Here is a 25,637-nt window from a genome sequence, read left to right as displayed (position 1 = left end):
CTGAGAACAAGGGATAGGGGGTTCCAGGCTACTCTCCTCGGTCCCAAGAGCTTAGATGCCCCTCCACAGGCATCCAAAGAATACCATGAGCGTGACCCTCTGGAGGCCATCCCGAGATATCTAGAGCTGAGAAAAGAGATTTTACAGGCCATCAAAGATTCGGTGGGATCCTCTCTAGGGACTTCTCTCTACCAAAGGAGCTTTAAAAATTTTGTTGTATTCTCAGGAGGATGACAGATGGTGAGCAAGTATTTGAAACCGTGTCACTGGGGACATTAAGCTTGGAGAAAGTGACGGTAGGAATACAGTTTTGAAAGGATCAAAGGGCTGCTGTGTGGAAGGATTAGACCTTATTTTGTTTTCCTGGAGAATGTTATCTAGTCTAATGTGGGGAGGTTACTGGGAGGCCACTTTTAGCTTGGTGGAAGGATGACTTTAACATTATCAACTGCTTGTCTCTGGAGGAAGTAAGCCAGAGGCAGTCCAGGCAGCTTTGGGAGAAAAGGATTAGAATAAATGATGCCAGGGTCCCTCCTGACCCTGAATTTCCATGCCCACTGAGTTGTCTTTCCTTTTGTGGGAGGTTGAAAGCCACAGGTTAAATTCTCTTTTCGTCTTTTGGAAACTTGCCCTGCTGTGGAATTCTGCATGTTCAGATTACTTTTGGGCGGTCAAGGTGACAGTTCCTTAATTTGAGTTCCATTATTACTACAAAAACCGCCTTATTTGTAGAGCTGCCCTTGACACACAGAGCTTTTTCACACTCATTTAATTTTATCTTCTGTGAGACATAACTGTTCGAGAAACTAGGGGACTTAATCTGAAGTCCTGCAGCCCTCTCTTTGTTATTTTGAAATATGATATTCGAGTTTCTAGAAAGCTCTCTGGGAGTATACCATTTGCTTCACCCTGCTGGGTCACGTGCTCTCTCATGGGTTTCCGAAATAATCTGTGCCTTGTGTTTATTTTATGACTAAGGCTCTGAGGTTTGAACGGGAAGCTTCAACACTTAGAAGAACCTTCAGAGTGGCTTTGAACCAGACGAGCTGGGAGTCGCTTCAGAACACCGCCTTCAGCATGCATCTCCCCCGTCGGGCGTTCCTGGCGAGGAGCTTTTTGAAGAGGTCCTTCTGCAGGGAGCTGGAGAGCTGATGCTCATGGAATCAGATGAGTGGCTTGGACTTTTCTGGTAGAATTCTCTTGCTTTCTTGTATTCTCTCACAGAGTTCTAAGAGGTGTGGAGGTGTTCATGGAACCAAAGGGCCTGCAAGGAAGGGAAGTAGCACTTTCATGCTGAATGAAACTCAGCAAGAAACGGCTGTGAGTGAAAACGCTTCAGCCTCCCTCGTCCAGAGTCACTGGATTGGGGACACAGAGGAACGGTCACCGCTGGAGAGAGAGAAGTGAGACTGGAAAGGAAACCCAAATGAAGAGAATGAGGACAACTGGGAAGTAAATGGCCGCCTCCAGCTCAGCAGAGACGAAGTCAGCCTCCTGGTGAGTCGCTAGGCCTGCCTTGGCTTCCTGCCTGCCAGGTTGCTGGGTGGATGTTTGGGGTGACCTGAAAATCCCCAGCCAGATTGTGTTGATTTTATTGAGGCAAAAAAGAGCCATTTTCCTCAGAGCAGCTGAATCAAGCGTGTGAGCCGTTTCTCTCCAGAGCTGACACGGTGTAACTCTGCAGGCCTCTTGCGGTGTCCAACGAGTCCAGCATTGCTGGTAGAATCTAGAAAAGACAGCCGTGGCCGGATCAGGCAGGCGGCTTTGATAATAATGTGGGCATGGTAGTCTTCCCTTGGGAGAGACAAGAACTGGTTGCCGTGCAGAACTACACTGTGAGAAGAGGTTTGGCCAGACCGGCTCTTGAAGGGTGTTACACAGCGTCTGCTGAAACTCACTTCCCTCCTCAACCTCAGATGGGTTAAGCCTCTTTCGTAACTTGGTCCAGCAAACATGAACTGAGGAGATGAAGTGAAAGGCATGGTTTAAATAGAATGAGCAGAATTTACTGACCAACTATATGTGTGCAAGTCAAAAAGATGGAGCAGTTCTGGAGGACACGCAGGTTTTCTTTTGTGTGCCTGGAAGAGTGGAGGTGCTTTTGCCCAGAGAACACAAGGAAAAGATAGAATGAGGCCTGGCCAATGGGTTTGTGAGCTGAGTGTGAAACATTTTTGAGGCTTTTTGATCTGGACCTAGAACTCGGGGAAGGCAGACAGTGCTAGAAACAAAGTTAGTGCTTGTCAGCAGGAAGATAAGGTGGGAGCCAGAGAGGGTGGTAGGGGGAGGGCGTAGAGCCAAGGGAGAAGAGTGACAGAGTGGTCGCGGCTCCTCTGGTGCTCTAGCCTGACAGGTGTGCTTTCGGAGGTTTGGAGGCAGACCCAGGTGCAGCCTCGGGCGACATTGCTTTGTGTCTTTCAGAGGTGATTACAGTCATACTGCAGAGGCGACTCCAGGAGTCTTTAGGGAGGAAGAGAGGATTGTGGAGATTGAGAAGAGCGGTTCCTCTGTGGGGAGGAATAAGGAGTTTGAGTTATGCTTATGGGACTGGGGGGGTTTTGAAGGCAGAGGGCTTCGGGGCTCCTCTGAACTCTCACAGGCTCCTATTTTCCCCTTATAGCCTCGCTAGGCTGCCTCGAAACTGTGTGTTTCCTGCCTCCCTCTTAGCACCCGGCCCAGGGCTGGGAGCGCAGTGCATGTTGTAGGCCCTCTCTAAACCTCTGTGAAAGGAATGCCTGACTTCCTGGTAGATGGGGTGTTTCCGGAGATCCTCGTGCCCAGCGGCTGTGAGGAGCGCCTGCAAGCTGTCCCTGACTTGTCTTATCAGAGCCTTGAAGGACAGTTCACGTGTGGTTCTGCAGTTAAGGCTCCACGTCTCCGATAGGAGGCGTCGCTGTGGGCACCATCTTTCCTCAGCCACCCCGCTGTCTTCGGGCAGATGGTCTGACGGCTGGATAGAGGCATATTTTTAGTTTGACTCGACTGCGCTTCCGAAATGGTCTTTATCTATTTGTAGCCGCTGGGCCCTCTCTGCTCCGGGCCGGGGCGCCAGCGGGCTTTCAGATACTGAGTAAGAACCTTCTTGCCTGGGGACGGGGAGCGGGGCTTTAGAGCTCCCGGGTCGCTGGATGGCTCCTTTCTCTTCTCTTGCCAGGTGGAATTATTTTTTCCTTTATGATGGTTCAAAGGTAAAGGAAGAAGGAGACCCAACAAGAGCTGGCATTTGCTATTTTTATCCTTCTCAGGTAAGCCACGCAGCGTGTCACTGTTCCGTGGGGATCCCGCGGCCTCCAAGTGGTGACTTTACAAAGGTATAGGGTTTACATTAACACTCTTTTCTTTGCATAATCCAGGCACTTGACATTTCTACTCTCTTATTCTTAGTTCTGCTGTTTCTTGTTGTTCTGGTCTTGAACTCCCCAGGCAGCTCAGTGCTTCCATCTTCTTCAGCTCTCTGTTACCATCGGGATTTTCTGTCTGCCTCCCCTTGCTCCCAGTTTTTCATCAGCTCATTAAAAGGAAACAACCAACTTTTGTTCAAACATATACAAAAGTAGAGGGGAGAGTACAGCAAACCCTCACACACCCATCGCCAGCTTCAGCAATTATCAGCACTTTGCCAGTTCTATATCTCCTATCGTAACCCTCCCCTTCTTTTTTTCTGGAGTATTTTGAAGCAAATACTAGACATTGTGTCATCTCACCAGTATCAAGTAACATCTCTAACTTTGGAAAAGGACTTTTTTTTTAATATCACACCTAACAAAAGTTACAGTGATTAGTAACAATAATTCCTTAGTATCATCTGATACTGTCTGTATTCAGATTTTGCCTTTATTATCTTAGATGCTACTCAGTCTGTCCATCCTTTCCCTGTTCTCTCTTTCTCTCTCTTTCCTAATCAGGATCCAAACAAGGGCCACGTATTCTGTTTGGTTATTTTGTGTTTTAAGTCCCTTTATTATATAACACTTCTCCCCACCCACCCATCCTCCCCACCACATGCCATTGAATTACTGAAGAAAGCAGGTCATCTGTGCACTAGAAGGTTAGAACATCCCACATCCTGGATCTGGCTGATTACTTCCTCATGGTGGTGTCATTGTTTTTTTCTTTTTTTTGAGGAAAATTAGCCCTGAGCTAACTACTGCCAAATCCTCCTCCTTTTGCTGAGGAGGACTGGCCCTGAGCTAACATCCGTGCCCATCTTCCTCTACTTTGTATGTGGGACGCCTGCCACAGCGTGGCTTGCCAAGCGGTGCCATGTCTGCACCTGGGATCCGAACCATCGAACCCCGGGCCACTGAGAAGCGGAATGTGTGCACTTAACTGCTGTGCCACTGGGCTGGCCCCTGGTGATGTCCTTTAATGTCTCCTATCCACTGTACAGTCTTGCCTTTAAATGGCGTAAGATCTAGAGCTGTGATTAGCTTCCAGTGTAGTTCTTTTAGGCAAGACTTCTCCATAGGCGGTGTGTACATTTCTGTGCGTCACATCGTGTCTGGCCGCCCCGGAGTTCAGTTAATGCTGAGATGGATTAGGAGGTGTTCGTGTTCACTCATGTGATTGCCCTCTGACTTAGATAGCTGGGGTTAATCCAGGCTGCTCTGGCCGCTCTGCAGGGGATTTGAAAAGAGATGAAAGGCTCCTGCTTCTACCCACGCATGTGCCTGTAGTCCTAAGAACAAGAATCTAGTTGTGTGCAGTCACCTGCTGCAGTCACTGGGTGTTCTGTGACAGCTCAGTCATCCTGAGCAGGGGTCAGCAAACTTCGCAAAGGGCCAGAGAGGGAAGATTCTAGGCTTTGCCAGCCACATAAGGTCTCTGTCACATATTCTTCTTTTTTGTTGTTGTTTTGACAACCCTTAAAAAGTATATAAAAACCATGCTTAGCTCATGGGCCATGTAAAAACAGGTGGCCCACTAGATCCAGCCTGCAGGCTGCAGTTGCCAGTCCCTGCTCTGGGGCACGACGCAGGAGCTCAAGAGTGTCAGCCTCCTGTCTGGAATGTGCTTCTCTCCCGTAGACCCTGCTTGACCAACAGGAGTTGCTTTGTGGACAGATTGCCGGAGTTGTCCACTGTATTTCTGACATTTCCGGTTCTCCTCCCACTCTCATTCGTCTGCGGAAACTTAAGTTCGCCGTAAAGGTTGACGGAGATTACCTTTGGGTAAGTTTCCCCGGCAGAACCAGTGCTGACAGGGTCACCTCGACCATGAGTCATGTCTCGGGGATGAGTATTGTGATGACAAGGTTTAGAAAGTAGTGAATGCTTTCTATGGCTCTTAGGCCAAGAATCTCGTCCCCTGCTGCCATGTGCTGTATCGTCCACGAGTCCTCGGTCACTCTCTGCAGGTGCCCGTCATACCGAGTGCCCATCATAACATGTTTCTAACATAGCCTGCATTGCCCGGGGCTGGTTTCTCCTCTCCTTGGAAAGACTTTAGGCCAGCCTGATGAAAGTCTGTCTGCTCTGTGATGCTAATTGAGTTTTTCATCTCCATCTTTTCTTTATACTCTCTATAGTTCCCTATACTCTCCACGCTTACTGGGTAAATGACCTAGAAAGTCCAGGACATGGATGCACATGTGTCGGGTTTGAAAGAACCATTTAAAAAAAACCCCAAAAACCATTTCTTTACAGCTAGTAGTACCATACTCTGTAATTTTCCCATAGCTACACTTATTTTAAACTATTCCTGAGGTGAAGGGATGTTTAAGTGTGAGGAAATATATTCAACTGTGTAGGTATTATTTCCAACATTTTATTATGACAGTTTTCTAACATACCAAACAGTTGAAGGAATTTTCCAGTGACTACTCACATTCCTCCTGGATTCTACAATGAACGTTTATTTCATCATGGTTGCTTTCTCACATCTCTGTCTATTCATTCCTTTGTCCTTCTGTGAATCCAGTTTCTACTTTAATGCCTTTTGAAGTTGCCCACATTAGTATACCTCTTCCCCCCGCCCCAAATACTTCATCACGCATAACATTAGAGTTCAATATTTGTTTGTGGTTCTTGTTTCCTTTTGAGGTAAAATTCACATGTGATGAAATACACGAATCTTGAGTGTACCACTTGATGCTTCCGGACAAATGATGCACCTGTGCGACACAAATCTGTGTCAAGATATGAATGTTAGCATCATTCCAGAAGGCTCCGTGTGTCCTTCCCCGGTTAATTCTACACCCCGTCCCATTGTTTTGAATTTTTTCTGCCATAGATGACTTCTGCCTGTTCTAGACCGTCATATGAGTGAAATAATGCATGTACAATTCCTCTTTACAGCTTCTGTCACGCCCCGTAATGTTTATGAGATTCATCCATGTTGTTGCATGTATTGGCAGTTTATGCCTTTTTATTGTTGACCAGTAGTCCATTGTCTGAACATATCATGGTCTGTTTGTTTATTTTTTTAAGATTGGCCCTGAGCTAACATCTGTTGCCAATCTTCTTTTTCTTCTTCTTCTTCTCCCCAAAGCCCCCCAGTACATAGCTGTATATTCTAGTTGCAGGTCCTTCTGGTTGTGGCATGTGGGACGCCGCCTCAGCATGGCCTGATGAGCAGTGCTAAGCCTGCGCCCAGGATCTGAACCAGGGAAATCCTGGGTCGCAGAAGCGGAGTGCAAAAACTTAACCACTTGGCCCTGGGGCTGGCCCTTACAGTCTGTTTATTAATTTTCCTTTTTATGGACACATGAACTGTGTCCAGTTTGGGGCAGTTAGGCTCTAGGAACATTCCTCTGCAAGTCTGTTTTGTGGATGAGTTTTCATTTCTTGTGGGTAAATATGTAGGTGTGAAATTGCTGGGTCATAGGGTAAGTGTATGTTGATTTTAGAAGAAACTGCCAGACTGTTTCCCAAAGCGGTTGCACCATTTCACATTCCCACCAACAAAATATGCGAATTCCAGTTACTCCACATCCTGCTCAACACTGTTGTTGTCAGTCCATTTAATTTTAGCCATCCTGCTGGATGTGTAGTGGTTTCTCATTGTGGTTTTAATTTGCGTTTCCCTGATGACTAATGATAGTAAGCCTTTCTCATGTGCTTAGGGGCCATTGTTATATTTTCTTTCAAAAAGTGTCTGTCTGAAGCTTTTGCCCATTTTTTAAATTGGGTTTTCTTTTTTTTGTTGAGTTGTAGGAGTTCTTTATATATCTTGGATATCAGTTCTTTGTCAGATATATATTTTACGAATATTTTTTCCCAGTTTGGGGTGTGCTTATTAATTTTCTTAATGATGTCTTTTCATGAGCAGAAGTTTTAAATTTTAATGGACTTGAATTTATCAGTTGTATCTTTTATGGTTATTGCTTTCTGTATTCTGTCTAAAACCATTGCCTACCTTGCTGGAGAAGATATTCTCCAATCTTTTTGGTAAGGCTTATAGTTTTAGCTTCTAAATTTAGGTCGGTACTCCATCTTGGATTAACATTTGTGGATGGTGTGAAGTAGAGGTTAAGGGCCCTTTTTTCCTGTATGGACATGCAGTAGTCCCAACGCCATTGTTGAAGAAGCTGTCCTTTCCCTGGTGGGTTCCTTTGGCTCCTTTGTTGAAGCTCAGATGACCAGTTAAGTGTGGGTCATTCCTGGGCTCTCTGTCCTTTTCCATTGATCTTTCTGGAGATCCTCTATGAGTACTACTTATGTGTTGATTTCTGTGACTTTATAATAAGTGTTGAAATCGGAAAATGTAAGTCCTCCCGCCTTATTCTTTTCCTGGATAGCTTTGGATATTTTAGGTCCTTTGTATCACCATTGTACAATCAATTTGTCAGTTTCTAAAGAAAAGCTGGTAGGATTGTGATTAGAATTGCGTTCAATCTGTAGATCAATTGGGGAAGAAGCGAGCACGTGCTGTGTGCCAGACTGTTGTAAATTCTTGGATTAATTACTTCAGTCAACAAGACAAAGAGCCTTGCCTCCGTGGAGCTGACATTCAGAGGGAATTTGTTTTCTGTCAGGGTTTGTGTGTTGCTTTGTTTCTGATGATGCCCTGAGGAGAGAGTCCTAGAGGTAGAGTTACTGAGTCAGAGAGTACAAACTTTGTTCAGGCTCTTCAGACACATGGCCGATGACTTTCGCCCTGAGCAAGTATTTATCCTCTGTGGAACTCGGCAGTACACTCAGCATTTCGGACTGTAGAACGTGTGAGGATCCAGTTAGTTCCTGTTCGGAAGGACTTCTTCCAGCTGGGGAGACGAGATGGCCGTTCATGAAACAGTTTGAGTCCAGTGCTTGCAGTGAAGCCCAGGTTAAACATCCAGTGTCCAAATCATACTCCTAACAATACGAGGGGCCAGAAGAGAGCTCAGCAGTGGCTAGAGTGATCAGAGCAGGCAGCAGGAGGTGCTGGACTCTGCAGTGGGCTCTGCAGGGGAGGGGACAGCCCCGGCAAATGGACAGGAAGGAGGAGGGCATGGCAGGTTGGGCGGTGTGAGTAGGTACAAAGGGCACTTGTTCTCTGTGGTGACCAGCTTGGCTGGAGTGGAGGGGGTGGGGCGGGCAGAAGATCAGTTTCAATGGGCCAGTGAATTCAAGCTATAGGGAGCCCTGGGTGCCAGGATTCCAGACTGGACTCAGAGGAAAGGAAAATGCCTGTCTTCCTGGGTGCCCTCCCTCCAGGTGCTGGGGTGTACCGTGGAGCTCCCTGATGTCAGCTGCATGCGGTTTCTGGATCAGCTCATTGGGTTCTTTCATTTTTACAACGGTCCTGTTTCTCTGGCTTACAAGGTATGAGGGTGGTGTTGAGGAGCCTTATGCTTATGTGGGACCCCTCTAGCAAAACTGATGTTGCCAGAACACAGCACTTACTCTGGGGTCTGTTATCCTTTACAGAAATACATTGTGTCTGGTGACAAGCTCAAGGGCCCTTGGAGCCCCTCACAGATGCCTTTGTTCCCCAGGGGCACAGGTCACATTCATTCCAAACGTTTATCCCCATCTCCTCCTCCTGGATGGTCAGAAAGAGCAGGGCCTGGTTCACCACCCCCAGCAGGCGGCCCGGGTCTGTGGTGGGGGGGTTGTCAGGGGTAGGAAGGGGGGAGCACAGTGCGTGTTGGAAGCTCCACACGGGCCCCCCCGCCAGCGAGTTTCCTGTGTGAGGAATGGTTTTTGTTGGAATTTGTTGGTTTTTGTTTTGTTTAGTTGGAATCCTTGGCGAAGAGTGTGTCTCTCAGACTGTCACATGTTGACCCTGGGCTTTCTCTGTTTTAGAGCTGTTCTCGGGAAGAACTGAGCACCGAGTGGGACACCTTCATTGAACAAATTCTGAAAAACACCAGTGATCTGCATAAGATATTCAATTCCCTCTGGAACTTGGACCAAACTAAAGTAACATTCTCATCCCTCTTGCTCATTTCACGTGTAGGAATAGAGCTTCTGGGCCCTTCTCCCCCTGAAATGAACTGTATCTAGAGGAGTGAGCAGAAGGTGTCATTGCTCAGTCAGCATGGCTGTCCACACCCGTGCTCAGATTCCAGCTGCCGCTAACAAGCTGGGTGAGCGTGGACAAGTCAGCTTGCCTCTCACAGCCTCACTTTCCTTATCCGCAGAATGGCTTCGTAATACCTGCCTCCCAGAACTGTTTTGATGACAAAATGAGATGATGCCTAAATGATACAAAGGAAATACTCACTAAAGGGTATTATTATTTTGCTAATGCCCCAAAAGCATTGAACTCAGTGATCTGAAAGTCTGCTTCTTCCTTGATTTTAATATTATATGATTTAATTATTCTCAACATCAGAAATGCCCAGTGCCAACATTTTACAAACAAGGGAGAGAGTGGCTGGGAAGTGCTGTGTTTCTGAGCCACTCCTGTGGACACTGGCTTTCAGTGCCAGATAGGCCGCTCGTGTGGTTGGCCTGACCACCTGTGCTGCCTGTTGCTCAGTGGCCTTGGTCTGGGTGAACATCGCATCCTCATTGTCAGGGGGCCAGAGGGAGGTGTGAGGCTGTGTCTCCTTAAGAACTGACCCCCTGCGCCCTGAGCATCTCCGGAGATGAGACCCGTTCTGCACTGCCAGCCGTCCATTAGGGGTGGGCTGGGTCTCCTTGCTGGAGTTAATGGTGTCCCTTTAACAGGGATGTGGCTCCGTGACTGCCAAAAATGGGGAGGGTTTCCCTACTCCTGTTTGGAGGGCTTCTTGAAGTCGGCCCCAGTGTTTTACAGAATGCTGGCTGGGCTGGGCGCCGTCTTAAGGCCATGAAAGAATAAACTTCGTCATGTGGCAACAGCTCCAGAGCTTGGCTCCATTAACCCTCGGTTCTAACAGCTGATGGGTCCTCGCAGGTTCTAGCTGCCAAGTGGGAAATGCGAAGAGGCTTTTGGTTACTGCTGGCCATTCTTGACCAGGTTCAGATTTTTTTCTGGTATTTTTAGGGACTTTTAGACAACTGACTCCTTACCAAGACTGTGTAACTGAAGTGTATTTCCCCAAGTGCAAGACCATGCTGTTTGCATCTTAGGTTAGGAAATCCAGTGACAGGACCTGGTCAGGCACGGAGCCAGCTGGGTCACAGTGGGGCTTGTGCTTCAGAGGGAGGCTGGAGGATGGGGGGTGCATTTCACCTAGTGCCATGACCTGCATTTGAGGAGTGGGCCCGCCTCCCCGGCGCCTCCTGGTCTCAGCATCGCTAGTCAGGGTCTCCCAACTTTGAACCCTCTGAATAGCCATATGCTCATTCCCTGTGCCTTCCAGCTTCCAGAGAGGCCTCCTTGTTCCAAGAATTTGGCATTTTGTGGCATCTGCAGTTCTGGATATAGAGAAGTGGAATAGACCCGAAGTGTGACACAGATCTTACTGTGTGGCACATTCTCCTCTTTCCAGGCTTTGGGTTATGCCCTGTCCATCTGTTCTGTAAAGCCTCTTCCCTTTCCTCCCTTGCTGATTGTGAGCATTTGAATTTGTGGGCTTGCTTCTTGCCCTGCACAGGTGGAGCCCCTGTTGTTGCTGAAGGCAGCTCTCATTCTGCAGACCTGCCAGCGCTCGCCTCACATCCTAGCTGGCTGCATCCTCTACCAGGGACTGTGAGTACTGCCAGACCCCCTCCTCCTCCCCAGGCTCCTGCTGCAGGACTGACCGTGCAGATATGGGTGGGGAGCTCTGTCTCTGGACAGTTCCGAGTGGGCTGGTTTGGCAAATATCGGGTAGTTTAGATTTGATTTGGGGTACATATCAGTCTGAGGAAAGCTGGGAAACTGGAAACTGTCGTGTCTAGAAAAGAGTTAGGAATATGAAGGGCAGTTTTAAAGAGATCCATATAGTTCTCAGGATGGAGCGGCTTTTATAGTTGTCAGTATAGCTAATGCTAATACAGAGCCTTCAAGGTCGCCAGCAGCCAGCCTTGGGAGTGAAGGGGCGTGGAAGCCTGCCCAGGTGTCCTCTGCTGCCTGGGCCTGATGCGCCTGCTGCGCTCAGCTCTGCAGAGCAGCATCTAGGCTGCCACCAGGCTCCCACCAGCCTATGGGCGGGGTCCGTCTGTCCCTCAGTTGGCCTACACCTCTTCACTGGTTAGAGAGCCTCTTGACGAACCCGAGTGCCTGAGAGCCAGTCCGCACATCTTCTAAGGCCGCTCTCGTGGAGGGTTTGTTCTCACAGCCCAGGGGCAGGCTGGGCCATTGCTCTGTGCCCAGAGCTTTCTGCTAACCACATGACAGTGCAACTGGAGAAGCTCTCCAGGCCCCCGGGGGCTCTGGGGCCTGCAAGGCTGGGGTCCAGTCCTGGCTTGCCTTCTTCCCAGCTGTGACCTGGGCAAGTTGCTTAATCTCCCTTTTCTCTTCTGGGAAATAGGGGTGCTTGGTGGAGAATGAAATGAGATGACAGCTGTGGGGGGACCGAGCATAGTCCTTGGTTCCCAGTGGTCCTCAACACGTTAGACCCCTCATTCCTTTCCCTTGTTTTCATTATGCTTCTGAGTCAGCTTGTGGTGCCTCCAGGCTCACCAGTGACATGGCATCAAAGATGGTATTTTTTTCCTTTTCTTATTTTGCATTTCTTATTTATTTTTAAATTATGCACCTAATGCATGAACACATTCTCATTGTAAAAATTGAGAAACAGCACAATTTAAAAGTTCCCCTCCACTCTCCCTCACTCCGCCCATCCCCACTGTTAGCAGTTTGATGTGCATTCTTCCTTTGTTCTCTCTGTGTGTTTTCACACACCTGTACATACACACTTTTATTGATTTTATTTTTGCTGTCTATGTAAGTAGGATCTTATGGTTCCTCAGCTTAATGTGTAGGGTCCATATTGATCCACCTCATTCTTGTGAAACTGCACATATTCTGGTGTTACGGCTGTGCCATGATTAACTTAACTCTCTTTTTGATGGACATTAAATTGTCCATTTTTTAGTGATTTTGCCATTTTCCCTGTAATGAATATTCTTTTGCGTACTTCTTGGTATAAGCCAGGTCAAAGGATTTGGACATTTTCAGTTTTGGTAGGAACGGCCAGAGTGCCCTCCATAGGGGCCTTAGCAGTTGAAACTCCCACCAGCTGTGTCCCCAAGATCCTCGCCACCGTGGGGTGTTAGGAATCTTTCTAGTTCAGAGAGCTACAGTGTATCTCGTCTCACGGTGTCCTTGTTCTTCTGTCTGCCCTCCTAGGATTGTTAGCACCCAGCTGCCGCCCTCCCTCACCGCCAAGGTCCTGCTTCGTCGAGCTGCACTTCGGGACCAGGTATGGTAAACCGCCCTCCTGGCTGGGATGCTTCATCCAAGGCATCTGTCTGCGCCAGGGGGCTGCTGGCAAGGCCAATCCCCAGTGCTGGATGGACTGGGCAGCTGCTGCGGCTCGGGGGGCACTTGTTTCGCTGAATCTTGTCAGGCCCTCCGGGCCGTCAGTGTGGTTGTCCTCAGGAGTGAGGTCCTGGCAAGGCCGGAAGAAAACGTTCTCTTCTGCGGGGCAGACCTGGAAGCTGGTTCTTCTTCAGTCTAGGGGGAAGTCTGAGAGTTTGACCTCCCCCAGGATGCGCTTCATGTCAGAGATGCTGGATCTCCAGAGACAGACTGCGAAGGATGGCTTAGGAGCACAGGAACTGTTTTGAAATGCTTCCATCTTATATTTATTTAAGTGCTTTCACAATGAAAAGAAAAGTCAGTGGTGCTCATGGAGAATAAAATTGCCCACAGAGATAAGCACTGCTGGCCTCTCACGGGCTCCCTTCCAGTCCGTTTTCCTTTCTTCTTTCTTGTTTATTCTTAGCGCGTGCAGCTTTAGGTTTAAAGGTATCATGTGGTTAGCTTTTTACACTTATTGTATCAGTAGACACTTAAAACGCACATGGGGCTCTATTCGGGCCCTTTCTCCACTGTGGGTGTTGTGGACACAGCCTTTCTGGTAAACTATTCGATAAGGAGAGCAGTAAGGATGCCCTTTGCTTTTTCCTAATACTTCAGCTTCTGGGAATCGATCCTAAGGAAATCATCCAACTGCTGAAAAAGTTGATACATAAAGCGTTATCGCAACAGGGTTTATGAAAGTGAAAAATCAAATGTAACATAAATGTCTAAGTCAGGGGTTGGTGCCCCACAGCCTGTGGCCAGTTGCCTGTGAAGTGTGATTGCATCTTTCAAGCTGCAGAAGCAAGGGGAGTAGTTGCGACAGAGACCGTATGGCCCACGAAGCCAGACACACGTACCGCGCTGCCCTTTCCAGAGCGAGTTTGCAGTCGCTGGTCTACAGTAAGGGAGTGGGTAATCCACCTACACTGCTTTAAACTGCATCTGATTTTAGCCAGCCACTTCAAGGGGCCAAAGATGCTCTGATGACAGGAGTTGTGTGGTACTCTTTTAAGCAGAAAGATAGAATTTTATGTAATATCTCAAAGTATTAAAAAAATGCATAGACTTAAAGGAAAATATGCCCAGTATGAACAGTATTAGCTTGTGGGTGGGGGAATTATATGTAGTTTTTTTTGCTGTTGAATTTTTGTCTAGAGTAAGGTTATGTATATAACCTGAAACATGAATTTAAAAAATCACCAAAAAAGAGAGAAAGAAAGCCATATCATTTCTTTGGTGTGAAAGTCATTTTAGCTAGCAGAGCAGCTTTTGTTTTTGTTTTTCTTTTGTTTCGATGGTCCTTTTGGAACACTTTAGGTTGAAATGTCTGGAAAGCTCTCTGGAGAAAATTCCTAATTTTTGAGAAAATTGGGTTTCTCACCTGGATTGTGAATCAAAATAAACAAGCGAGGCCTCCTGGCTTTTGTTCCAGTCAGATCCTTTATCGCGAGGGTCCTGAGGTTTTCACATTTTTGTTATAACAGAATTTGTGAGTTCTGTGCCAGGGCTGTGGTGGAGTTAGCTACATTCTAGAAGAGGCGTCCTCCGAAGGTGCAAAAGATGACGTGAATCCTCCCTTTTATCCCCAGAGGGGAGAAGTCAGAAATCAGGACGGGAAGCCTGATGTGCATTGTGTGGAGCTGCTGCCCCGCAGCGTGTGTCAGCCGGGTCTCGCCTGCCCCCAGCCGCGGTGGGGAGCAGGCAGCTCGGGGCAGCTTCTGTTCCATCTGCTTTGCTGCTGGCATGTGGTTGGGACAAGCATTCTGGGCCTGGCTAAGTTTGATGAACAGATGGCACAGTGCGGGCCTGATGGTGGGTCAGGAGGAGAACGTGGTGCCCAGGCCAACTCCTGTGTGTTTCTTTCCAGAGAACACCTGCAGGAGGGGAGGCCCTGCAGGACCGTGGTGAGTAGTCGGGTGCATCATTGCATCTTGAAAACGCGCCTCTGAGGCTACCTGTCCCCGCACCAGCCACGGGAAGGCTGAGTAGTCCCATATGGTCGTTTCATCTGCTCCTGAGGTTAGAGAATACATAGACCAGAGCTTCAAGAACAGAGTTCCCCATCAGAACCCAACTGTAAAGCGTGATTTTAGGCCTGCCTTTAATACCTGTTTTCAGACCCTCCGTAACTCACCAGTACACGACTGCTCTGACAAGTTCCAGGGCATCCTGAGTAGGAGAGGGTGAGATCAGTGAGGGCAAGACTGTCAGAAAGACCTTTTGCAGGATGTGGAGGTACCCCCAGGAGGGCTATTTTGAAGCAGAATTTGAAACAGATCCCTTTTGTCAGTTGGAAGTGCTTTTTTCCAGCTTTTGTCTTTTTTTTTTTTTTTTAAGTCCCACTAAAGTTTCTTCCACCACATGTCACCCTCTCCACAGCTGGGACTAAAGTCGCCAACAGGGCCCCTTGCTGACCACAGAAATGGTCGCTGCAGTTTTGTGATCGTTCTGGACTGAAGAGAGCCTGCCAGGGCCGTTCCCCGAGCTGGCGTGTGGGTTGAATGCATCGCCCCGAGGACAGTTACTACCCCTCTGGCTTCTCTGGCTCAGGCGACAGCCCTGTCATGTTGCTTTGCCATCCTAGGGGCAGCACTCCCCTTGAATGTCCAGATCATTCCTGTTTTCCTGAGCGAGGAGGAAGCTGTCAGTCTCCGTGAGTTCCCAGGGGAGCCGATAACTAGGTAAGGGAGCTCCTGGGGTTGGGGGTCATTGTAAACCATGCTTTGGGCACTCCCTCACATGGGTTTCTCCACACCAGCCACCAGTACATCCCATCCTTCCTTAACTCTATCTCCTCCACGCTCTGCCTTGGAAGGGGCATCGGGAACTTGAGCATGTAGGTAAGAGGCAGCTGGCATAGTAAGATGACTGTGGGTTTTAAATCCCAGATCTGTTGCTTATCATATGTGACCTTGGGCAAGTCCATTCCCTACCTGAGCCTCAATTTCTTCATCTGTAAAATGGATTCAGTAATATCGGCTTCATGGGCTCATTGTGAAAACTGGAAATAAGAGTATGTGCCAGGCCCAGTATAGGGCCTGACTCATAGATCTCCAGATGTGGGGCCTCTTACTGAGTGGCCCTGCCGTTTTCAGTAGGTGATCCGGGTACCACTGCGGGAAGCCCTGAGGGCTAGGCATTGCCTTACTTGTACTCCTGTGGTTTGACCATGAGGGCCTCTTGGGCTCTGTGGCCTCAGGCACGCACGTGTCCCGGATGCCGTGCTTTTTAGGGAAGCGGTGCTTTAGTGCTCCAGGGAGGGCGCTTGCCCCTTCCTCACATCTGCCTTGCTCGCCAGTTCTCCTGCGCCTCCAGCCAGACTCCAGGAGCGCGCATCTGCCCTGAAGGAAGGTGCCACCAGGCATGTGGAATCCACGGCCTGGACAGTGGCCACCACCCTGGAGTCCACATCCCCTGACGTGGCTTGGCCAAATGGCAGGGGAGAGAATGGACATGTGTCTGACCATCCTGCAGAGCTGCTCGACACGGCCTGGGGAAGGGCTCCTGGTCTCAGCCACTCCCTGGGCGAGCAAGCTGCTTTGTTCAGGGAGACAGAAGACCTGGACTTGTCTGAAATCCACATTCCACAAGATCAGGAAATGGGAACATCCTCAGATTATTTTGCCTTCCAATGTGTGTGCGCCCCAGAAGGTGGTGGTCCCCACTGCAAGGAATCTGTCAGCGACTCTGGCAACCCCGATCCCAGGCTGCCTGAGACCGTTCCTGTGGGCACAGCCATCAGTGGCCTTTTCTCTCCCTCCGCTCCGGAGATGCTCTCCCAGAATGGAGCCCTAGAACAGTGCAAAGACCTTCCTGGTGACAGCAGCGCAGCCCCCATTTCCAGGGAAGACTGTCTCTCCAGAAGGACGAGTTGGCCATTGTCATCGCCTCGCCTGGAGTCGAGGCAGACAGGAGCTGAGCTTCCCGTGGGCGATCAAGGCATGGAACAGGGTGTGGATGGAGTTCATGAGAGCTGCTCAGCTCCGCACCTGGAGCGGGGCTCAGGCTCGGCAGACTCTCAGGGCACCCGCCCCCCTGCAGACAGAACTGACTGTGGGTCCACCCCAGCGTCCCGGACGGGCCTTGTGCGGATGAACCTCTACACTCACAGTGTTAAAGGCCTGGTGCTGTCCCTGCTGGCCGAGGAGCCTCTGCTGGGAGACAGCGCAGCCGTAGAGGAGGTGGTGAGTGTGCTCAGACCTCCCCAGCCCCTCGGGAACCTCTCCCCGCCTCCTAGGGACAGGACAGGGAGGGGAGGTGCTCCCCGCCTCCCAGGGACAGGACAGGGAGGGCAGGTGCTCCCCGCAGCACTGCGCTGACGCAGAGTGGGAGGGGACAGGGCTCAGCTTTAGCTGCCTGGCCTCGTGCAGAGCGTCCTTGTTGCTACAGTGGGGTTGGTGTAGCCCCTGCCTCCCGGGGTTCTGTGGGGAGTGAGTGAGGGGGAGTCCAGTGCAGGGCCCAGTGCCTGGTGCAGAGGCATCCACAAGTGTCGATTCTCGCTCTTTCCTGCTCCTTCCGGTTTCTCAGAGCACAGGTCTTGGAGGAGTCCTGGCTCTGGCCGTGTGATCTTGCACACAGGCCTTGGCCCTCTGAGCCTTGCTCCTCAGCAGCAGTCTGGGGGTGCAGCACGACCTGCAGGTGCGATGGCCGCACGCACAGCCATTCTTGTGCCACCACCACCACTCGTGGCCTCCCTTCCTAGCCTGGCAGCTCTGGGTTCTGTGTTGGCTGGAGTCTGTGCTCTGCACATGTCGCAGCCTGGGTTGGGAGTGCTCTGAAAGCCCCACGTTTCTCTCCATCTGAAACTCCTTCCTAGAAGGCCTGGGACATCTGAAATGCTAAGTGGCTCCAGAAGGCTCCTCTTAACCCATTCCAGCCCTTCCCCACTCCCAGCTGTAAACTGACCTTCTAGGGTCCTGGAGATCCAGTTGCTATAGTAACAGCCTTGCTGTAGTCAGCAGGGAAGTGGTAGCAGTATGAACAGCAGGTTGAAATTGCTGCAGGGTGAATGGTGTCCTGGGGCTTGCCTTGTTTTTGTTCTTAAATCTATATTATTCTAAGCGGATCTTATTAGCAGGCAGGGCTTGTGACCCTCCATAAATGAGCCAGTCACCTTGGGGCTTAGAGGAGGAGGGTGGGCACAGAGCCCAGGACGAGAGACTGCTCCTCTCTGTCTGTCCTCCTTATCTCTGCCCTTGCCACAGACCCCAGGTCACCGCGTGGTGGCTTGTTGCCTTTCCACATCCTCCCTCACTGCAGCTGTAAGTGACTTCTCCGCCTCCCTGTGACAGCCCAAGGACCCGTGGTTGCAGTTTCATACATCTTAGCCCCGACCATGCCTTGGTTTCCACGGTCTGTTCTGCTTTGTGCTGATCCATAGATGCCTTATTTTGAAGGCTCAGGGCTTGGATGCAATAAAGTGGATATGATATCTCTCTCTTACCTTCCCCTAAAAAGAAAAAGAAAAGAACAGTGCTGGCTGCTCTTGGAGAAGGAAGTAAGTTAAGATGTATGCTGCATTCACTATATGCTAAATAGTTTACATACGTTATTTTAGCCAAGCTTTAGAACAGATCTGAGGGTAGGCATTGGAACTCCCATTTTACCAGTAAGAAAACAGCCTCATTGAGATAACAGCCTAATGCAAGTGGTGGGTCCAGAATTCTCATCCCTCACCCCTCCTCTCTGTTCCCGCACCGATCTGACCTTGGAATGATAGGTGGGAAGGTGAAGGAGTAAATGCCCTGCCTCTGTGGCTCTTGATATGTGGCATGTCCCTTGGTTTTCACAGCCCATCTGTGTTGATAGACAGTGGCCTCTGTGGGCTTTCATGTAAACTGGGGTCTGGTGTTGGGTGCGCCTCAGGACAGAGGGTGCAGTTTCACGGAAGAAGAAAAAGCCTTCTAAGAGTAGGGCGTAACTGAGTGATCAGGGTGCTGATTTGAGAGGGGGGCAGGTTCATCAGACCTGAAGGCTGTCTATTTTGTAAGTGGGAAAGATCATTATTGCCTTTTTGTCCCAGATCTGCATACAGAATCCTTGACCTGATTTCCCTCCAGACCCTCTGCTGCTGTCTAGAAAAGCAGGTCCTGCAGAATGGGAAACTGCAGTTCAGATGTGACAGTTGAGCACAGCCCCTTGAAGGGCTCCTTGACTGTGTTGCACACTGCCAAGGCGCCCGTGTGCCAGTTTGCCATCTTGTCTTTCTCTGGATCAACTGCCACCTCTTTGTGTTTGCCAAGGCGGGGAGGCGCGTGAAAGGGGGTGTGCGGGGAGCAGCCGGTTCAGAGGGAACAGTAAGCCCACACCAGGGGGCAGCATAGAGCCACAGATAGTTTCCTGCTCAAAACCCAAGATGATCTCGCTGACCTTTACCTACAGTGGTCAGATGAATTATTCATTGCTCCAATAGGACACCGAGCTGTCTGTGTGCTGTAGATGAGGCCGGGGTAGTGCGAGGGCGTTCGTGGGGAGCACTTTACGAGAAAGGACCCCTCCCCAGTGACGTGAAGTGTGTTCGGTTCTTCTGCACGTTCTGGCACACGCTGACGTGCGAGCCGCCTGCTTTGCCGTGGACTTGAAGCAGAGGATCCAGGAGTTCGCCCCAGCACCGTGTCTCCTAGGGCTGGCGTGAGGATCCTGTCTGTGCTAGGACATATCAGGGGTGGGCAGACTTTCAGTGTCAGGGAACACGTAGCAGATATTCTCTGCACAGCTTTCAGCCCTGCTGTACAGATGTAGAAACAAATCCGCCACAGACAACGTGTATGTAAATGGCGCGGCTGTGGTACAGTAATGCTTTATTTATGGACACAGAAATTGGAACTTCATTTAATTTTCACGTCTCATTATTATTTTGATTTATTTTTCCTAACCATATAAAAATATAGAAACCATTCTTGGTGCTCAGGCTATACAAAAACAGGCAACAGGCTGGATGTGGTTCACAGGCCATGGTTTGCTGACCCGTGGTATCTATGACAGCACTTGGTTACCAGGAAAGAACTGTCCATGTGTCATCTGATAGAGCGTCTTGTGATTAACTGGGTGTATGGTTAAGTGACTTTATCTTCAGCACAAGTTAGGCAGAAGATTCCAGAAGTGGAGCTCAGTGCCTACAGGGAAAACTCGCGTTTTGGCACGGCTCACTCTCCTTCCCCGTCATCCTTTCCTCTGGGCACCAGCTGGGGATGGGAGGGGGACTGTTGCCAGATTCCTGAGGTGCAGAAGCTTCCAGTGAGACTGTGGTTTGACTTCGTGGTGAATGCTTGTACACACACACACGCACCTGTTCAAGTAGGAGCCTCTCAGTATCTGTGACATTTGGTGTTGGTTAGGCTGTCCCAGTGAGCTGCACGGGAGGGACTGTGCTTGTCCTCCCTTAGCACATGGCCTTTTACTTACTCTGCACCTCCATGAAGCCACACAGCTCAGAAGGTGACAGTGCTTGGCATCAGTTATGCTCACTTATCCAGTCGCTGAGTAGATATGTGTCAAGCACCTGCCAGCGGCCGGGCACTCTGCTAGGCATTGGGGATGCACAGATGAGTGCATGAAATAAATCCTCGGGTGCAAACCTGCTGCCTCTAAATATCATTTCTAAGATGTTCAGATAGAAAATCTAATTTAAGCCTTGTACATTACTGAAAATAACACCTACTGCTCCATGGCATTCCCCTCAGAAGTATCCTGTTTGCATCTCTGTATTTTTTATGGGTGCTTATTTTTTTGCACAGCTGTTGAAAAATAGTCAATCCTCAGACAAGTCCTAGGTGCTCATTAAAGAGCCACCACTTCCTTAATAATGGTCGTTGTTACTTCTTGACTCTTTATAAAAATGCCTTCCCTCAGGGTGGCACTTCAGAATCCACAAAGGACATTTAGATATGTTATTTCTTAATCCACTCAACAGTCCTGTAGTATTTCCATTTTGCAAATAAAAGAAAATCAGGCACAGAAAATTTAGTAACTTGCTCCTGGTCGTCTGGCCGGGAAGAGGCTGAGCCAGGATGTCCTTCACCTGGGAGCCATCTGTACCCGGGGACAGCGGCCTTCTTGTGGCCAGAGCCACCCCGGGGAGCCCCAGGAGGCCCTGTTTCAGACTGAGTCTGTCGGATGTGACTGATATACACGGTCAAGTCCAAAGGGGAGCTCAGTGAACCCCACAAGCTGGTGAAGGATGACGCTGTGGGAGAGCACTTTCAGGACGAAGAAGGTGCCCTGTGCTCTGTCAGTGGGCTATGAAGCCAGTGTCATCATTACTTGTGGTCGGATCCCAATTTTATTTTATACAAAAAGAATCATACAAATGCTATAGTCCAGGGTCCTCGACTGTACTTTGCAGGAACAGTGCGGGGCTGGTCCTGTTCCAGTGCCGGGGAGAGAGGCGAACTCATTGCGGACAGTGGAGGCCTTCTCGGCCTGGGCGGCGGAGGGTGGGCCGGCCAGCCGCACCGTGAGACCGTGCAGCTGGGTGGGAAGGCATGGTGAGGAGGAGCACCGTGCTGCTAATAGTGCCTATTTCTGGGTGGTGAGATTATGGGCCATTTTTCTTTGCTTTTTTTTTTTTAAAGATTTTATTTTTTTCCTTTTTCTCCACAAAGCCCCCTGTACATAGTTGTATATTCTTGGTTGTGGGTCCTTCTAGTCGTGGCATGTGGGACGCTGCCTCAGCGTGGTTTGATGAGCAGTGCCATGTCCGCGCCCAGGATTCGAACCAACGAAACACTGGGCCGCCTGCAGCAGAGCACGCGAACTTAACCACTCGGCCATGGGGCCAGCCCCCATTTTTCTTTGCTTTTGTTCTTCTTAAATTTTTTTTCTGCTCACCTCTATTTTCTACAACTTGAAAAAAGCACTAGAACCTAAGGGTGGAAGTTAGTACTTGTCTAAAAACAGGTGAAAACACTGGGCAGAGCGCTTTGGGGATGATTATTGCCTAAGTCTGCGGCGTGCTGAGGTCAGTCCTGCAGCCGTGACCCTGTCTGGCCCTTCGCAGTACCACAGTAGCCTGGCATCCCTGAACGGGCTGGAGGTGCACCTGAAGGAGACGCTGCCTGGAGACGAGGCTGCCTCCACGAGCAGGACGTATAGCTTCGCGCATCTGGACCGCATTCAGAACGTGCTGATGGGTAAGGAGCGCACGCTGCGGCCAGAGCCTCCCGGAGGGGCGAGCGTAGCACTGCTGCCTCTCACTCGGGGCCCAGCGCCCACGGAGTTCACAGTTCTCTGGGAAACACTCCCTCTCTCATGTGTTTCTTTCTGGTGGTTTCTCCAACATTTTGAGAGGAGCACACACCTGTTCAAATATCTGTGAAAAGGTCTGCCCCCAAATTTTGATATTCCTGTGCAGAAACCCGGTGTTGCTCATCATCGGGGACTGTGTGTGCTCTGTGGCATGGTGGCAGCAGTGGGGCCAGCACGCTGGCCTCTGTCTCTCCCCTCGGCACCTGCACTCACGGCTGTGAGCAGTGCTCGGTCCCAGTTGACAGCCTAGGGGTGGGGAGGTGGCGGGAGGAGGCTGCTGCTCACAACTTGCATGTCCTCTCCTGGAAGCAAACCTGCCTCAGGTGGCCACGCCCCAGGACCGCCGCTTCCTCCAGGCCGTCAGCCTGCTGCACTCCGACTTCGCCCAGCTGCCTGCGCTGTACGAGATGACCGTCAGGTGAGCCTCCCCTGGGTCCCTCTTGCAGTCCTGCCCCAGGAGCCCTTTGCTGGGCCGCAGGCAGAGCCTTCTTCATGACCGGATGGAGAACATGCGCTTACTCCAGGGAAGGCCTTCCTTCCCTGCTCCGGTGGCTGCCGGCATCTGCTCTCCTGCTTTCCTGCGTTGGTGTTTTCCGGCTCCCTTCCTGGGGTTCAGACCCGCTTTGGACAGAGGGGTGCAGTAGTGAGGAAACCTGGGGTCCTCTCTCGGAGCTTCCATGGTTACTGGGGAAGGCAGGTCTCTGTCACCCTCCAGGAATGAGCTGACATGACATCATTGTCTTCTCCTTTCACACGTCATCCGCGCTCACTGTGAGAGCATCCAGACTCCTCCGGGTCTGTCAAGTCACGTGTTTCCTCCGCTCACCACTGTGCCCCCCAGAGGGGCCCACAGTTAATAATTTAGGGCGTGTGACTCTAGGTTGGTGGTGGGTTTGGTTTTCATTTCTTGCATATAAAATATAGATTAATTTGAATTTTTATTTTCATTATTTTAATAGTCTTCTAGAAAACAGGATCATACTATTCAGTTTTTTTTTTTTTTAAAGATTTTATTTTTTTCCTTTTTCTCCCCAAAGCCCCCCAGTACATAGTTGTGTATTCTTCATTGTGGGTCCTTCTAGTTGTGGCATGTGGGACGCTGCCTCAGCGTGGTCTGACGAGCAGTGCCATGTCCGCGCCCAGGATTCGAACCGACGAAACACTGGGCCGCCTGCAGCGGAGCGCGCGAACTTAACCACTCGGCCACAGGGCCAGCCCCTATTCAGTTTTATTTTTTTTTTGGCATGGGGAAGATTAGTCCTGAGCTAACTGCTACCAATCCTCCTCTTTGCTGAGGAATACTGGCCCTGAGCTAACATCCATGCCCATCTTCCTCTACTTTATGTGTGGGATGCCTACCACAGCATGGCTTGCCAAGCAGTGCCGTGTCTGCACCTGGGATCCGACCCAGCAAACCCTGGGCCGCTGAAGCAGAACGTGCACACTTAACTGCTGTGCCACAGGGCTGACCCCACTTTGTTTCATATTTTGAACACTCCATGCCAGTAGATATAGATCTATGAATTATTCTAGTAATTTATAGTGTTTAACCAACAGGATTCTGCTTTTTCTCTCTACGTGCGTCTCTCATGAAACCAGTAGGAGAGAATGAGGCATGTTAGAGGATGAGAAGGGGCGTGCCTGCTATGTGTGTTGAGTCTTTAGAACGATTTGGGCAAGTGCGTTCTTTCATCCTCATTTTACAGACGAGGAATCGCAGCACAAGTAGGAAAAGTGACTTGTCCCCGGGTCACGCTCTTCTTAGGAGCAGAGCCGGGGTTTGACCCAGGCGTCCCTGACCATGAAGTACGTGTCTCCTCCACACGCATCTCCAGGTTCAGGGCCACTGTGGTTGAGTGGGGGGTGGGCTCTGCACTGGAGCCTCGGCTGTCATGGTGGCCCGTTCTAATGCTGTCACCCACCACCCTTGAGAGCCGGGCATTTCTGCTGCCCAGCGCCATCTCCAGCCAGGATTTCCATATATCCTTCCACAACAAATGTGTCTTCTCTGGCTGTCAGAGCTGCCCCGGCTGGCAGCCTGCATGTGGTTTGCATTTACGATCACTGGTTTGGAACTGGGGTGTGGGGGTGGGTGTGTGGGGGGTGTGTTATGGGAGGTGGGAACAAGTGAAATGTCAGCATCTGATCCATCAACCGGCGGTATTTCACCTTCCTTGGAGCTGAGAGGGTTTAGTCTTGGGGTACGTAGCTCAAGGCATTTGTTGAGAGATTATTTTTATAATAATAATAGAAACAACAGAAAAATAAAAATAGAAATAATACCATTTCTTAATTACTCACCATGTGCTAAGCAATTGATATATATTCCTACTCATTTAATCTCAAAAAATTTCAACGAGGGATGTACTATTGTCATATCCATTGTACAGATAAGAAAGCTGGGACTCAGAAAGGTTGAGTAACTTAGCCAAGCGCACACAGCCGGGAAGTTGCAGGGCTGGGATTAGCACCCAGGCGTGTGTGACTCCAGATCCGTCGCCTTGAGATCCAGGAAGGAGAAGCTGGAGGATGGGATTCTCCTCCTCCTTACCTGGAAGGAGAGATCTGGGTTGGAGAACCTTAGTGGTCCCTGACTCCACCTTCTTTCACTGGCTTTTGGGGAAACTGAGGCCCAGAGGTGAAATGGTTTGAGACAGGCAGGATGGAGGAACCTGGTGGTCTCCTGGCCTCGGAGTCGCTTCCTCCAAGTACGTCCTCCTTTGCACAGGACCCTCATCCCTCCTTCTACTTCCGTCTGTCCAGGTTTCCTGTCACTTGATTTCACTCCCCACTCTTCTGTCCCCTCACACCCCTCACTCCTCATCTCTCCACCCTGGTGTGCGAAGACGATCGGACCCCTTCCTCGGACACTGTCAGTGCTTGTGATAGAGGCCCGGCAGCCTCCCCACCCTCGGAGCCTCAGGGTCCTCCTCTGGCCAGTGGGATAATTCCATTTCTGCGTGGGGCTGAGGAGGAATGAGCCAGGCTAGAGGGGAGGCGTTTTGCTTAGCTGCCGTTATACCCACAAAACGTGCACCCAGCAATGCATTTATGCAGTTGGTACAACTTCCGGCTCTGTGGCTGCAGCCACTGCGCACTGTCCTGCCACAGACAGTCCCAGTGAGTTGAAAGGAAGGAAGGACAGTTATTGGCGCTGAAGCCTGAAACTCAAGTGAGTAAGTGAAGCCCTGAGCCGTGACACCTGCCCCCACAGCGTTTGGTGTCCTAGGCTGGACAAGCACCTCGCATGGGCTCTGTGTGGTCTGCGGTCTGCACAGGCTGCGCTGGACTGTTGTCTTCTTTCCTCCTCCCACAGAAATGCCTCCGCAGCCGTGTACGCCTGTTGCAACCCCGCCCAGGAAACCTACTTCCAGCAGCTGGCAGCGGCGGCGCGGAGCTCCGGCTTCCCGAGCCCGCAGGACAGTGCCTTCAGCCTCCCGGGCAGGGCCAGGCAGAAGCTGCTGAAGCACGGGGTGAACTTGCTTTGAACTGTGCCCGCAGTGGGATGCTCTGTACCCCGGGACATGACTGTCAAGTCGAATGCCAGCAAAGGAAGCTCTGCCTTCTTAAACGTCCTCTATTGTGTT

The 25,637-nt window shown here is 50.2% G+C and overlaps 1 protein-coding gene across 3 annotated transcripts in view; it reads left to right on the top strand.

The window, feature by feature from the left end:
* Positions 1 to 25,637, top strand: part of HPS4 (HPS4 biogenesis of lysosomal organelles complex 3 subunit 2) — a 26,231-nt gene extending 594 nt beyond the window's left edge. Inside the window, exons 2-16 of one of the 3 annotated variants that reach the window (XM_044775654.2) lie at positions 227 to 296; positions 979 to 1,124; positions 1,225 to 1,497; positions 3,155 to 3,245; positions 5,028 to 5,171; positions 8,637 to 8,744; positions 9,228 to 9,344; positions 10,949 to 11,043; positions 12,628 to 12,700; positions 14,672 to 14,708; positions 15,389 to 15,485; positions 16,103 to 16,988; positions 21,803 to 21,935; positions 22,360 to 22,468; positions 25,367 to 25,637. In XM_044775654.2, the coding sequence (XP_044631589.2) occupies positions 1,457 to 1,497; positions 3,155 to 3,245; positions 5,028 to 5,171; positions 8,637 to 8,744; positions 9,228 to 9,344; positions 10,949 to 11,043; positions 12,628 to 12,700; positions 14,672 to 14,708; positions 15,389 to 15,485; positions 16,103 to 16,988; positions 21,803 to 21,935; positions 22,360 to 22,468; positions 25,367 to 25,538 (2,103 nt within the window). In that variant the 5' untranslated portion in view covers positions 227 to 296; positions 979 to 1,124; positions 1,225 to 1,456 and the 3' untranslated portion in view covers positions 25,539 to 25,637. Of the gene's footprint in view, positions 1 to 226; positions 297 to 978; positions 1,498 to 3,154; positions 3,246 to 5,027; positions 5,172 to 8,636; positions 8,745 to 9,227; positions 9,345 to 10,948; positions 11,044 to 12,627; positions 12,701 to 14,671; positions 14,709 to 15,388; positions 15,486 to 16,102; positions 16,989 to 21,802; positions 21,936 to 22,359; positions 22,469 to 25,366 lie in introns of all 3 variants that reach the window. The other 2 variants (XM_014857853.3, XM_014857852.3) reach the window with 2 other exon arrangements.

The sequence above is a fragment of the Equus asinus genome, chromosome 8 (genome assembly GCF_041296235.1).
Source record: "Equus asinus isolate D_3611 breed Donkey chromosome 8, EquAss-T2T_v2, whole genome shotgun sequence".
NCBI lineage: Eukaryota > Metazoa > Chordata > Mammalia > Perissodactyla > Equidae > Equus > Equus asinus.
This window is presented reverse-complemented; position numbering and strand designations above follow the sequence as displayed.